The sequence below is a fragment of the Lotus japonicus genome, chromosome 1 (assembly GCF_012489685.1).
Source record: "Lotus japonicus ecotype B-129 chromosome 1, LjGifu_v1.2".
Classification (NCBI taxonomy): Eukaryota; Viridiplantae; Streptophyta; class Magnoliopsida; order Fabales; family Fabaceae; genus Lotus; species Lotus japonicus.
Window position 1 is genome coordinate 594,320 of NC_080041.1, and position 15,375 is coordinate 609,694.

Here is a 15,375-nt window from a genome sequence, read left to right on the forward strand (position 1 = left end):
AGAAAGCAAAAACATGATATAATAAACCTCATAAAGTAACAAAAAGGATACCAGAAACATTTAAAAATATCAAAAAGGTTGCCAGCATTGGATCTTACGGTGCACCAGCATACATGCTACAAAACTCTCTTAGTGAACAGTAGCATTTAGCTTCTTCCTTTGTAGTGTTTATAGATAGTACAATTCATGATAGGGTGATCATAATGTTGAATTTGCGAACATTCCAAATTAGGATATCTGCATGTACGTACATGAATCATGATGGAGTTTAATAACAGGCTTATGGCATGTAATTGGGCAACGCATTGTATCATTTTGTTCCACCAATGTCCACGGGGAAAGGGGTTTCATGTGACTGATTTGGCTCGGGATACAGTAGTGATATCTCTGGCCACAAAGTGATAAATATATTATTTTTTTACCTCAGAGAGGATTGAACCCGGGCCAAAAGCCTGGATGAAATCCCTTAATTAAGGAAATACACAGTCACCACTTATGTCACCCCTTATGATTAACACATTGTATCATTGCGGTTAAAGTCATAATAATTAGTTGAAGAACTAAAAAAATAATAAAAACATAAGTAGTTATGAAAATAAATGAAAGTGGCAGGGCAGGAGAGTCAATTGACTGCTTAATTGCCCAAGAAAAAAAAGTGATTATAATGTTAGACAAACACACGTAGAATTCGGTGGTTGACAACATCAGAAATTGAGGTCCAGGTCCCTAAAAGGCAAAAGAAAGAGTACATATTTGACAAGTTATAAATTATGTACCAACATTTTCACATTTTAGAAGGATAGACATTTCAAAAGTTAGAAAAATAGTGTTTTTCTGGCCAATACATTCGGACGTATGTTTAATAACCTTGGGGTATTATGGTTTTTTTCTTCTTCTTCTCTGTAGCTCTCTCTTCTTCTTAATTTTAGTTAAGTTTTTTTCTCTCTTAATTATGAATTAGGAATTGGATTGGGGATGAGATAAGTTTCCATTTTGAGAGTTGGTGTAGTTTGGTGTGATGTTAATTAATTACCTGCTACTTACTTTCTACAATGGTTCAGGTTGCCTCCCAAAACTGCAAAAAAATATTTTCTATCTAGAAAGTGAGTACGTACGTCGTGATATGGTAATATTGATGCAACTCAAGAAAATAATATTATATATATAATGTGCGGATCGGAGCCTGCCTAGTTAAACTTGATGAAAAGAAACATTTAATTTATTATCTGTACGTCTTTCCTCTTTAACCTTTTAATTAAAAATTAAGAGTGAAAATCAGTAATCATGTGCATGGCATATGGAGATTAGCTAATTTTTGAAGGAGTATTAAAAATATTATATATTTAAGGTAGCGTTTAATAAAATTGGTGATGGTATTTGCGAGCGAGAAGATAAAGATAGGTGGGCAGAGTTGACGTGTTTGAATAGGAAAAGGAAACGAAATTTGGAAGTGAAAATGAAGCAGATGGCAATTAGATTTTGAAATAATAAATAAGTAAAGAAAGGGGGCTGACTGTCGGAGCCGAAAGAGGAAGGAGGCAGGCGTCAATGTTGAACCTTGTACTGAATTGGAAAAATAGTAGTATATGATTTTGCCGTGGGAGACTCCTTCCTATCATCCTATGTGTGTTGCTTTAACTAACATACTACTACTAGTCTAATTCCATGGCAAACATATACCAATTAACACGCATCGCATGCAGTGTTTATTAGTTTATGAATAGCAATAAACGGTCAAATGAAAGTCATTAATTAATAATAATATGGAACGAAAAAGGTGTAAAGTAATCGAATATAATATTAATAATGAATGAAATTACTAGTGTTTATAATAATAACAAGATGAGTAATCGTGAATCATAACGTAAATTGTATTATTGAACTAGTACAGTGTCTGTGTGTGTAAGTGTGGGGGTGGTGCGGTGTTTTAATTAAATTAAATTAGTAAATTAATAAAAGAGGATTTTGGTGGTCAGAAAAACGATAGAAACCGACGACGAACTCCGTGCTGGCAAAAGATTCCCTCGCTCCATTCATTCACTTCTTCTTTTCATCCCATATCCATCCATCCAGCCAGCCAGCCCAGGTAAGTAAGTAAGTGAATGAAATGAATCTCTCTTTTTTCTAATCTACTGTTATTGGAATTGCTGTCTGGTACACACACATGGGGTGTGCCAGCTCCAAGCTCGACGATCTCCCCGCGGTGGCCCTCTGCCGTGACCGCTGCTCTTTCCTCGACGAAGCTATTCACCAGCGCTATGCCCTCGCCGCAGCTCACTTGGCCTACATCAATTCCCTCAACGCTATTGGCCACTCTTTGCACTCTTTCATTCAACAGGAAGATCATACCCATCTCACCACCTATGCCAAACCTCATGCTAAACCTTCTTCTCCCCCTTCCTCATCACCATCACCATCACCATCACCATCACCTCCTCACAAGTCCCACCTCGCCAAGGCCAAACACATCTCTCCCCCTTCTTCTCCCAACTCCGATTCCGGCTCCCACCTCCATTTCCACTCCGATTCCGACGACTCCCTCCACCATTCCCCTCAATCCTCTCCCTTACATCTCCACTCCTATTATAACAACTCATCGCCACAACAAGATCATCACCCTCCCTCTAACTTTCACATGAATTTCATGAAGAATAGCAGGCCTGCGTCTTCAATCGTCTACCAGCAGAGACCCATGAGCCCTGAAACTGCTTATGTCGCCGACTCCTCTTCCAACTACTACCCTTATAATCCTCCTCCTCCTCAATACAACCCCTATAACTATTCTGTCCCTCCCTTTTATGGATCCTCTTCAATGCCTCCTCCCGCCGCCGCCGCTGCCTCTTCCTCTAAGCCCCCTCCTCCGCCCCCTTCTCCTCCGAGGTCTTCCCCCTGGGATTTTCTCAACTTCTTCGACAGTGATGACAAGTACTATTCCCAACCTCACTACACACCTACCCCCAGCCGCGACTCCAGGGAGGAAGAGGGGATCCCCGATTTGGAAGATGAGGATTACAACCCGCATCAGCATCAGCATCACCATCAGCAGCACCACCAGCAGCAGCAGCACCGGCAGCAGGAGGAAGTGGTGAAGCAGGTGCACGGGGATCAAAAGCTTGTCGACCCAATTCATCATCACATTCATGACTCCCCTCCCGACGATGAGGGCTCTGAGATAGAATACGAGGTGCACGTCGTGGATAAGAAAGTTGTTGATGGCGATATTGACAACAAGAGCAACAACAAGCCCAAAGACCACGCTGCATTCCGAGGAGGCCACAGACCTGGTTCCCGGGATCCCCTTGAGGTTGCCAGAGAGATTCAGCTTCTCTTTCAGAGGGCATCCGAATCCGGTTCTCAAATTGCTCACATCCTCGAGGTTGGAAAGCTTCCCTATAAAGGTAACCTTTCTTTCCTTTCCTTCTCTTTCAATTCATTCATCTCTCTGTTTCTATTGTTACATAATTTAATTTTTCTTCTGCTGAGCAGCTTCTTCCAAGATGTTACATTTGGTTGCTCCCTCATTGTCCATGGTGTCTTCGCAACCTTCAACTTCAAAAACTTCCCATCCCTCGTCCACCCTTGACGGCGTTGCTCCTCCTGACATGGATCCTGATGTTGGTCTATCAACCACGTCGCGTCATCTTTCCTCTACGCTGCAGAAGCTATATCTTTGGGAGAAGAAACTCTATCATGAAGTTAAGGTATGGTGGCCGTATAAATGTAAATGACCAGTCTCATTGATTCCTTTGGTTTCACTTTCAAATGCCAAATCATTTTAATCTGTTATCCTGCATTAGGCGTTTTCATTCACGCCATGCTTTGCTGCGGCTGTCACTTGACTTTTTTTATGTTCTAGTCTAACAAAGCAAGCAGTATAGAAGGCAATAGATATTTATAGGTTTCTACTAAGCTTTTTCCCAATGTTTATTTGTTTACAGGCAGAGGAAAAGATGAGGGTTGATCATGATAGGAAATGTCGCAAGCTGAAGCGTTTGGATGAAAGGGGTGCCGATTTTAATAAGGTTGATACAACTAGAACTTCCATTAGGAGTTTGTCCACAAAAATAAAAATGGCCATTCAGGTTGTTGATAAGATCTCTATGACCATAAGTAATATAAGGGATGGAGAACTGTGGCCGCTGTTGAAGGAACTAATCCAAGGGTATGTCAAGTTCAAACTTCAGTCTTCTTGTTTCTGCGGGTCCTTATTATTTATCTATTCCTGACATGCTATACTATACTATATGTTCACTATCTTCCTTATTTTTTTGTGAACATTTATTAATAGGTTTAGGGTTAAGTTATGTGCCTTCTGTATGAAATTTGACTTAATGTGGTTGCTATGTTGGGCACTTGCCGATTATCATTGAGGTGATATTGTTGCATGACCTCAAACAAAGCTTATATATATGCCAATCAGCTGGAAGGGTCAACTGTTTGCAATTATGATAAAAGAGGACGGTTGTGTAAACAGCTGTAGTTATGTTAGGCTAGTAAGGAGAGCCTAAGAGTTGATTAACTAGCTTATTCCGGAGCGATTGTGTAAACATACCGATCAGCTTTGTTGTTGTATAATTAGCTTATTCCGGAGCGATTTTCACTTTTTGCAGTTTGGATTTACTTTCAGCAACTGAACTAATGTGCCTGACTTCATAAAACATTAGAGAAATATTTAATGGAGGGGGTTATTTAGCTATTGAGCTTTCATTCCATCAGCTCCATCCTCCCTACATTTTGATCCTTATGAAATTAATTGAAGTACTGATACACAATTTCCCATAATTCTTTGATAGCATGATTAAATGTGTACCCTGAGAAATCCTACGACCTGCATGTAACTCCTGATAGAAGCAAATACTTGTCCATTTTCTAAGATCATTTATGAACATTTTGGCAAGGCTTGCTATTTAGTCTGATTTATGCTTATAACCCCAATGTCCACAAACCATATCATTCTAGATAATTTGGTGGCTCATCTGCCCAATGTATATTTTTGTGCTAGAGGTGTCAGCCAGAGAAATTATCCTTTACTAGGAAATGATGCAAACCCTATAGTGTGAGCTTTGCTGATAAATTTATTATTCCCCAATCAACAAGAGGAACCTTACAATATTCTCCATCTATCGTTGTATGAGTGGATGAGCACTTAAAAGTCTATAGATGCTCCATCCAGTTACCCATTGCACCAGACATGATGTTGTCTCCCCTGCTGTTAATCTTATTTACTCATTTTAAGTTTATCTATCTTTAGTTAATGTTCTCATTTTCTTCGGAGCTGCTTTCTATGTATGATAAAACTGCATGTGATATCCACTCAGACATTGTATACGAATAGAAGTTTTGCTTTTCCTAGTAGAAATATATTTACTATCTTAAATTTTTTGCAATGTTTCTGTATATATCATGTATGTAACATAAAATTAGTTTCAGGTTGACCAGAATGTGGAAATCCATGCTTGAATGCCATCATAGTCAGTGTGAAGCAATTAGAGAAGCCAGAATTCTGGGTTCTATTGGATCCAGAAAGAACAGTGGTGATAGTCATCTTCTAGCTACCAAGCTGCTGGAACAAGATCTTATCAATTGGACTTTCCAATTCTCCGGCTGGATAAGCGCCCAGAAAGGTTATGTTAGAGCATTAAATAGTTGGCTGCTGAAGTGTCTCCTGTATGAACCTGAAGAGACACCTGATGGCATAGTTCCCTTTTCCCCTGGTAGGATTGGTGCCCCCCAAATATTTGTAATATGTAATCAGTGGTCTCAAGCTTTGGATAGAATATCTGAAAAGGAAGTTGTTGATTCCATGCATGTGTTTACCATGAGTGTACTACAGATATGGGAACAAGATAAGCTAGAAATGCATCGGCAGGTGGTGCAGAACAAGGACCTTGAGAGAAAGGTAAAAATTATAGATAGAGATGACCAAAAGCTGCAGAAGCAAATTCAGGCATTAGAGCGGAAGATGGTTCTGGCATCTGGGGAAGGTAAAGGTCTCTCAGTTTCTGAGAATATCATATATCAGAGTGACAAAAGTAGTAGTCTACAGGCTAGCTTGCAGCGCATTTTCGAGGCCATGGAGAGATTTACTGATGAATCCGTGAAAGCCTACGAGGACTTGCTACAACGGAGTGAAGAAACTGCTGCCCAAAATCATGAGAGAGGTTCATAGGTTGGTGTAGTTTAATGGAAGTTGGAACCATATCCTCTCCGTTTTCTTCTGCTACTAGCTCTTCTTTACAACACAGTTTTGAGAGGAGTGGTTGGGTTTGACATCTCTGGTGCATCAAGGAAGTGGCTCATGAGTGTTTTGATGGAAGAGTCCGGCAAAGATCTTCCCCCACACCAAGATGGGAAAGTGGAGTTTGTTGTCGGTGAAAGAGATATCTTGGGGTCTGTATGTGTGAGGTGCACAATTACTTTTTGGGTACTCAGCCCTTTTAAAGGCCGCCGCAGAGGTTGTGCTGACTATCCATACAAGATTGAGCTATGAAAAGAAAGACGAGCCTACACATTCTGACATCTAAATGGTCCTTACTGCATTAGAAAATAGATATATATGTTCGGATGAAGGACGAGCTTTCAGGAACCTAACCCTGCGCAAAATTATGGAGATAGAAGGATGCTCAAACTGAGGCAGTATATAATTCATCCAAAATGAGGGAAAAATATTATCAGCAATTGGAAGAAGTCTATTGCATGATAAGCATAGCTAGCTGTCTGTCGGAGTCACTAAATGCATATGGGTACCATTAGTTCTTGTATAAAATTATGTTCCTTTCATAAAAATATTCATTTTGATGTTAAATTATATGTACAGATTACCTGTAACCTGTTGACACTGAGCAACCTGAATGAAAAGCATTTTGAATAAAATATATCTGTTTGATAGCTGTTTGGTATTTATGTTCCTCATTTTGTAATGGCCTAGAACTTCTCAAAGGGATTGAACAGAGAACTCCATTGTTAAAATGGAAAGAAAATGTTTAGGTGCCAATAGATACCCATGTGATTGATAAAATGAGTTCTGCAGGTTACCTCGCAATTCAGTGAAAAACCTTTTAATAATTCAATTTCAAGAACTAATGATTTGTTTATTTTATAAACTCCTACTTATTGATTGATGATGAATTTTCTGAACTTTATTGAATATTTGCATAGGATTTGTAACAAACTTGTGTTTTAAGTTTAATGCATAATTTTGTATTATTCGTTTCTTTTTATTTTTATTTTATTTTGTTTCTTGTATGACATATTTAGGCTCCCTACCTATAGGGGCAGCCATTTACAAAAATATAAGTACATGTAGTTAAAGTATTCTTATAATGATCATTAGTTGGCAAGCTGTTGCTGGTGAAAAGGCTATCACGATGGATTAGTTATAATTTATTTGGATGCACATTTGAAAATATTAGAATTGATCACTCCATTGTTAAAATCAAGTTTCTGGGTGTTGAATGTTTCCATTGACAATTGATGCTAGCTTCAAAATACATAAAAAATAATTGCTTATGCAGTGAATATATGATATTTTCACAACTAGGTTTTGCAACATTATGAGATAGAAATAATTTTTCTCATAAAAATATCTAAATATAAATCATTTTACTTTCACTTCACTTTTACCAGAATCAATTTTAGTTAAATGAATTCCCTATAAAGTTAATTGAAATAAATTAAGGGTGACTTTTCTTTTATAGTTTCGGATGATGATTGGTGTACAATCAAATAATACAAACACATCTGAACACCAAGTGGTAAGAGCTAGGGGACATAAGGGTTGGGTGGGATGAAGGGTGAAGGGTCCGAGGTTCAAACTCTGAGGATGACTAATTTACTAACATTTCTAACAACTAACATTTGTTAATTAAAAGAGAATCATTTTTCTCTCTATCTCTTTATTCTAATTATTACATCTCATCATATATCACATTTATCACTTATCTCCTCTTCTTATCTCTCTAGTGGTCTACACACTTTTGGTGTTTACCAATCTTTATTCGATAGTTTCATTTAAATTTTAAATTTTGTTAAAGTTAAGATTAAGAATAAATAAATAATAAATTACAATTTTAATGTTTATTTAATTTTTTGATGAAAAATATTTTTCATTTCAAAAAATCAATTATAATTTTTTTTTTGTATATTTATTTAAAATTTAAAAATAAGAAGCTACATTAGACAAATTCTTGATTATTTTCAAAATACTATTTAAATTATTTAGAAAATTTTAAATTATAATTAATTTTTTTAAATAATATATTATAATAAAATGGAAAATATGCCCATAACTTGTGTAGTAGTAAAAGTTAACTTATTTCTATACATAATAGTAAAATTACTCCCTTCATCCCCTATTATAAGTGACTTTTACCTAATTCAATAGGATTAAGAAAAAAAAATTAAAATTAGTTAGAAGCAATAAATTAGTAATTTTAAAAAAATTCCTAAATTACCCTCATCTTAAATTTCTCTCCATATTAATTATTCACTATCTTAGTTTTCAAAAAAAAAAAAACTATCTTTAAATGATAAGGGTCTTAGAAATCAAGATAATTAAAATTTTTTGAATGTTGAGTATTAAATATAATTTTAAACATGGAAAAAATAATTAATGTTTCAAAAGGCACTTATTACTATTATTAATATGGAACAAAGGGAGATGAGTAATATTTAAAGTTCAGTAAATGAATGAGGGAAGTTTTGCATTGAATTGAATTGAAGAGAAGAGAGGCGTATTTATTACTGCAATGTTGGAGTTGAGTCAAAGTGGAGTCCTAAGTACTAGTAAGTTGTAATAAGTAAATATATTGATGATTAATTGGTTAAGAAAAGAAAAGGAAAAGACAAGGAAAGAGAAGGAGAACAAAAAAATTGTCAAAAAAAGAGGGACATTCACGCGTACAGTGAGAGCATACAAAGCAAAGCAAACGAATCAATCAATACAACAAGATAGTTTCATGTATTGTAAGGTTTGATCTGTATCTGTACTGCTTGTCTTCCTCCTCATATCTAATAATTTATCTATCTTCTTCTCTTTCATTTCATTTGGGAACAACACAACACAACACAACACAAGATGGGTTGTTGCCAATCTTCGCTCAAAGCCACTCAGCCGGTAAAGGAGAACGACAAGGAGAAGGAACAACCCTACCTCCGCAATCTCAATCTCAATCGCTCCCACTCCCAAACTCAAACTCACACCGATAGAGACTCATCCTCTCCGGCGGATCCCTCCTCCTTCTCCGAGTTCTCCTTCGCTGACCTCAAAGCCGCCACCAACACTTTCAGCTCAGACAACATCGTCTCCGAGAGCGGCGAGAAAGCACCCAACGTCGTCTACAAAGGCCGCCTCCACAACCGCCGCTGGATTGCCGTCAAGAAGTTCAGCAAGGCTGCTTGGCCCGATCCCAAGCAATTTGTTGAAGAGGCTTCCGGCGTCGGCAAATTGCGCCATCCCAGGCTAGCTAATTTAATCGGTTACTCCTGTGACGGTGATGAGAGGCTCCTCGTTGCTGAGTACATGCCTAATGACACTCTCGCCAAGCACCTCTTCCACTGTACGTCTATATATATCTTCTCTTTCAATTCCTTCACTTTAGTGTTCTGTTCAATTAACTTAGCTACAAATTGTTTTTTCAGGGGAAAATCAGACCATTGAGTGGGCCATGCGCTCAAGAGTAGCTCTCTATATTGCTCAGGCTTTACATTATTGCACTTCTCAGGGTCGCCCCTTATACCATGACTTGAATGCTTATCGCGTTCTTTTCGATGAGGTAACTCTTTATATTCCTCTTGTGCTCTTGCTGTTGCTTAATTGCTTATAATTCATTCATTTGATCTATGAATACTACTAATAATAATCATGGCCGGCATGCCTCTTTCAGGAAGGTGATCCGCGTCTTTCCTGTTTTGGTTTAATGAAGAACAGCAGGGATGGCAAAAGTTATAGCACCAACCTGGCTTACACACCTCCTGAATATTTAAGAAATGGTTCGTAATGCTAACACTTTCCTCCGCATTTCCTTTTATCACTGACGAGTTACATCTCATCAATGCTCTTCCTTTCTCATTGCAGGAAGGGTTACCCCTGAAAGTGTCATTTACAGCTTTGGAACTGTTCTTCTAGACCTGCTCAGTGGCAAGCACATCCCTCCAAGTCATGTAACTACCTCCTATCTCCTTATACACTCACTTAATGGGTTTAGCTGCTACCAATTCATTGGGTCAATGTTGTTAGAAATATAATATAAAATACTCATATGTTTTCCCTTAACAACTTTAGCTCTTGGGATAATTTGTTCATGACATGCTATGGAATTCTCTATGACCAAAGTTAATGACATGTGTTTTACCCAACAACTTAAGTTTTTGAAATAGTTGGTTTATCCTTTATACTTAATAATGTTGGAAGTTGCAGTTGTTGTGAATGATATCTGAGTTTAACATCAAGGTCAAAACTAACATCAAGTTGCAGTTGTTGTAAATGATATCTTAGCTTTTTCAAATTCAACAATATATCACATTTTATTGTATGATTTGAGAACTTGTCCAAGTTTTATCCTGGACTTTATGTAATTCCTTACTCTGACTTCTTAGTTTCTAATTTACCCTGGACTTTATGTAATTCCTTACTCTTACTCTAATTTGTTCATTTAGTTTCTTTGGTTGGTGCCATATGGAGTTATCTGATTTTGTTTGCAGGCACTTGATATGATTCAGGGGAAAAACATCATGCTCTTGATGGATTCACATTTGGAGGGGAAGTTTTCTACAGAAGAGGCAACAGTAGTCGTTAATCTTGCTTCCAAATGTTTGCAATATGAACCGCGAGAGCGCCCTGATACAAAGGATTTGGTCACAACCCTTACTCCATTGCACACAAAGCCTGATGTATGTATCTCTTCTCTATCTAAAGAATGGAACACATTATTTACTAAAGAGATTGAAACTTTGTTGCTTGAAGAGCCCTACCATTATTCCATTATCACTTAAACAAGCCTTTATGGTGGATCTTCAAGTTCTTTAATTGTTTAAGTTCAAATTTTATGACTTCCAACACAAAAAAATTGTTCCTTAGATTGCTCCATTGCAAAATGGAACCTCATTGGTTGGGGCTCCTTAGCTCATTATCCTTATATTACATAAAATTTACTAACCTAGTTGCTAGGCTGGGACATTTTTGTTAGTGCAATTAATACAGTTAAAAGTTTAGAATAGCTTGGATCAGTTTCAGACAGAATTGGGTTGGTCTTTGGTCTCAGACATAATTTAGCCCATTTCGAATCAATTGTGTCTCTACTCCCAGATGTTGGCTAGCCCTGCCTTTAGTCTTGGCCCTGTTTCATGCCTGCTAGGTTATATTTTTAGTTTACCTTCTTTTATTGTGTTTGGTTGTAACTGTTAGAAGTATAATATAAAATCACTCACGTGTCTTCACCCAACAACTTAAGCTTTCTGGATGTCGGTTCTTGACATGGTATCAGAAAAGTGGTCATGGACAAGATAGTTTTTGTGCTGACTATTTTGCCCGACTGAAGGAGTTGGGAGAATACAGGGTCCCCCCCCCAAAAAAAAGTTAGCTCGTAGATGAGGATTGCTCAAGCCTTAGAAAGACTACTCTAACTATACCTCTAGTTGATGTGAGATCTTAATACACTCCCAGCATGCCTAGGACTAGACATCTAACGCGTAGATGGGGTCAGACTGTTATCAGTGAGATAGAAACAGGGCAAGGTTGATCTTGAACATACGCTGGTGGCCTAATATAAAAAATAGGACAGGCTTTGATACTATTTTAAGAATTCAAATTGGGCCTCACTTGATCCCAAAAACAAGCTCGTTAGATGAGGGTTAGGGATGAGAATAGGATAGGAAAGGTTAGGCTTTGCGTAAATAGCTTGACCTACTTAAAATAATTTAAGGCTTAAGCATGACTTATTACTTGTCATAGGTTTTTTTTTTCGGTTTCACATGTTTTTCTTGAATGTATGGTGTGGTCCGGTAGCCTATATAAATGCAAGTTTCACAATACCTCTAAGTAGCCCCTCAAACATATGCGTAAGTAGGCCAACATGCTTATAGGTTAACAAGCTGTAATATACTCAAAGAACCTTATCCATAAACAGGTCAACATGACTACAGGCGGATAGAGTAGGGAAGGAGACTTAAGTAGGTCATAAGTTTATTTCTAAGTAGACTTATATGCTTAAACCATTATTGATGCCACCATGTTTAAATCTATAAATAAGTCAAGAAGTATACAATTTCAAGATATTATTATAAATATCTAACTTAACAATAATAGCAATAATAAAATATTTTATATTGATTATATATATTTAAGTAGGTCGACCTACTAGACTTTCTAAATAGCTTAAGCCTAGCCTTTTTCACTAAATGGGCTTTTAAAAAAACCTTGTCCTTGTTTTTTCATTAATTTGTCATGATCTGATCCTGACGTAGGCTAGGCCATAGGCTACGAGCGGTCTATCCTATTCCCACCCCTAACAAGGATTTCCCAAACCTTATAAGGATTTCTTTGGCCATATCTCTACTTGATGAGGGATCTTAGCATCTTTGATGTAGTATGCCTCCAATCCTAGAGTTAGTATGCGGTACGCCCCATTTCCACTAACTAATTTGACTCATGCTTTCATACTTCTTTCGAAACTCAAATTGGTTCCCTCTACACCCCCTTGAGCTTGAGGGGACACGTTAGCACTTAGCACTTAGCATAAGTGATAAAGTTAAATATTAAGCTTAATCAACATAATTATATATAGTTAATTTCCTTTTCTTATTTTCTACATTAATGGATCATTTTTCCATTTTCCTGTATTAGGTACTATACAATCATAGGACTATATAAATAGGTCTACCCTCTTGTATTTTATATGCATTGCAAATAATCATATATTACTTCAATAAAATTAAAACAATTTCAAATTATTTTCAGTGAAAGTGGAGTTGATCCTAGGTGGTCTATAATCTATATAAGTTCGTTTTGACTCTGATCGGGGCTTCTTTAGGCCATGAACTTTTCTGCATAGACTTATTTGCATTTTTGATCCATTTATTATGGCTAATGTATAATTTTAGTACCTCAATAATTTTTCAAGTGAATTTAATTCTTCAATTTTTATAACTATTATAATTAAGCCCTTTCATTACTTTCGCACTTAACTCTCAAGTTGTCATTTTCTATTCAAAATCCGAACATATTGATTCAATTAGATAATTTCAAACCTTTTTCGGCTCAAAACTCACTAGCCAAAACATCAAATTACACCAGAATAAAAAAACTCAAATTTTCACCTTTTCAAACCATAATCTCATATCCTAAGAAAAATTTCAAACTTTATCAATTTTCTTAAAATATTGTGCCTTCTAAACTTTTAAAACTTTTTCATATCTCAAATGCCGAACCCATCATAAACCCTAAAACATTTTATTTGAAAATGAAAATTTTTGGACTTGAAGTAGAAGAAAATGATGCTGAATCAAATTCGCTTAATTATAAATATTTTTTTTTGAAAGAAATTATAAATAATGGAGGAACTTAATTAGGTAAAAAATATTCAAGTGACTAAAATTCACATGGCCCGAACTAGAAGAGCAAACCAAAAGTGCAATTAAACCAGGTATATAATATGAAAAGGGTTTTCTGTATAAGATAGCTTGTACATGTTTGCTATTCTGAAGTTCTCAAATATCTATAGTAATTGGGATATTGCTCTAGATGACTCCTGATGGAGTATACTTGGTAAAGAATTTGTCATCTTTGTTATCTTGGTACTTCTGTTTTCGAGTTATATGGATAAACTTCAATCACACAAAAAATGAAATGTATGTATCATTGTTAACGGTGTGGGGCTTAAAGGTGTCTATTGCGCTATCTAAGTGCAAATATCTTCTCTCTTCATGGATACATATCCTTGTTAAATGGTAATTTAGGTGTATAAAAGGGATCGATTCAACAACACTTGTAGTTGATTATCATTATGTGTGCTTCAGGTTCGTTCTCACATCATGCTTGGAATACCGAAGCACGAGGAAGCTCCATCACCCCCACAACGTCCTCTTTCAGCTATGGGTGAGGCTTGTTCTAGAATGGACCTCACTGCAATACATCAGATCTTGGTGGCAACACATTACAGAGATGATGAAGGGACTAATGAGGTAATTGATGGGAGCAGTGGTTTTAAATTTACTATTTTTGGTTGGATGCTATCCTTTAAGATTTGAATTTGGATTGGTTCAGTTGTCGTTCCAAGAGTGGACTCAACAGATGAGAGATATGTTGGAAGCAAGGAAACGCGGGGACTATGCATTCCGTGACAAGGATTTTAAGACAGCCATTGATAACTATTCTCAGGTGCAATTCAGCACTTGTTTGACATTGTAAATGATTGCTGCTTAATTTTGTGCATGTACATGTTGGTTATTTTGAGATTCTCTTGCTGTGTTACTTGTGCAGTTCATTGATGTGGGAACTATGGTCTCCCCAACTGTTTTTGCAAGGCGCAGTCTGTGCTATCTGTTATGTGATCAACCAGATCCTGCGCTACGAGATGCAATGCAAGCACAATGCGTTTATCCTGACTGGCCTACGGCTTTCTACATGCAGTCAGTTGCTCTTGCAAAGCTGGACATGCATAAGGATGCGGCTGACATGTTAAATGAGGCAACTGCATTGGAAGAGAAGAAGCAAAGAGGAGCAAGAGGATCATAGTTTGAGGGTGCCATGTTCTGTCTGTAATTGTATAAAGGTTGAGCTGCCTAGCAAAATCTAACGTTTGAATCTGAATTAAAAATTTGTCAGAAAAATACAACACTGGTGGAGTAGATAGCATGTGCATTTGTTTTCGCCAACTCATAGGAATCGGCCATAACTTAAAAACTGTGCTTATGCACTCTAAATTGTGAAGGAAGGAATACCGGTGATTTTTCCATTGTTAATGAAATTTATTGTTTGATGCCTCTTTGGGGTAACTAGTCAAGGAGATTATATTCATAACATTTTATCCACATGGGGCAATGATATTATATCCAATTTCTAAGTCTTTCATTGTTAATTTCATTGTTTTTTTTTAATATACATTTCGTTTACAATACTTCAAAGTTCAACCAACAAGTTTTAAATCTCTGTAAGGATGAGTGTATCCAATTTCTAAGTCTTTCATTGTTAATTTCATTGTTTTTTTTTTTAATATACATTTCGTTTACAATACTTCAAAGTTCAACCAACAAGTTTTAAATCTCTGTAAGGATGAGAGCATAAGTTCAAATCTTGAAAAATATATTTGTTGGGACAGACATGCAACTGTTACCTGAATGGGTGACAACATCTGTCGAAGAAAAAAAAACAATACTTCA

The 15,375-nt window shown here is 36.7% G+C and overlaps 2 protein-coding genes across 2 annotated transcripts; both read left to right on the plus strand.

Annotated features, from left to right (window-relative positions):
* The first annotated feature begins 1,920 nt into the window (after positions 1-1,920).
* LOC130732843 (protein ALTERED PHOSPHATE STARVATION RESPONSE 1-like) lies at positions 1,921-6,888 on the plus strand. The gene is made up of 4 exons (XM_057584834.1): positions 1,921-3,398; positions 3,487-3,701; positions 3,939-4,162; positions 5,431-6,888. The coding sequence occupies exons 1-4, from the start codon at positions 2,165-2,167 to the stop codon at positions 6,167-6,169; spliced, it is 2,412 nt and encodes an 803-aa protein (XP_057440817.1). The 5' UTR covers positions 1,921-2,164; the 3' UTR covers positions 6,170-6,888.
* Positions 6,889-8,904: 2,016 nt separating this feature from the next.
* Positions 8,905-14,979, plus strand: LOC130732844 (serine/threonine-protein kinase BSK1). The gene is made up of 8 exons (XM_057584836.1): positions 8,905-9,557; positions 9,640-9,773; positions 9,885-9,990; positions 10,076-10,161; positions 10,702-10,890; positions 14,014-14,178; positions 14,261-14,374; positions 14,477-14,979. The coding sequence occupies exons 1-8, from the start codon at positions 9,077-9,079 to the stop codon at positions 14,729-14,731; spliced, it is 1,530 nt and encodes a 509-aa protein (XP_057440819.1). The 5' UTR covers positions 8,905-9,076; the 3' UTR covers positions 14,732-14,979.
* The last annotated feature ends 396 nt before the right edge of the window (positions 14,980-15,375 follow it).

Bases quoted from the DNA above. Each gene is read 5' to 3' on its own strand.
- LOC130732843 (XM_057584834.1), top strand. From the start codon at position 2,165: ATGGGGTGTGCCAGCTCCAAGCTCGACGATCTCCCCGCGGTGGCCCTC. The intron at 3,702-3,938 runs GTATGGTGGCCG...ATTTGTTTACAG, and splicing joins AACTCTATCATGAAGTTAAG to GCAGAGGAAAAGATGAGGGT. The intron at 4,163-5,430 runs GTATGTCAAGTT...AATTAGTTTCAG, and splicing joins TTGAAGGAACTAATCCAAGG to GTTGACCAGAATGTGGAAAT.
- LOC130732844 (XM_057584836.1), top strand. From the start codon at position 9,077: ATGGGTTGTTGCCAATCTTCGCTCAAAGCCACTCAGCCGGTAAAGGAG. The intron at 9,558-9,639 runs GTACGTCTATAT...TTGTTTTTTCAG, and splicing joins CGCCAAGCACCTCTTCCACT to GGGAAAATCAGACCATTGAG. The intron at 14,375-14,476 runs GTGCAATTCAGC...TTACTTGTGCAG, and splicing joins CCATTGATAACTATTCTCAG to TTCATTGATGTGGGAACTAT.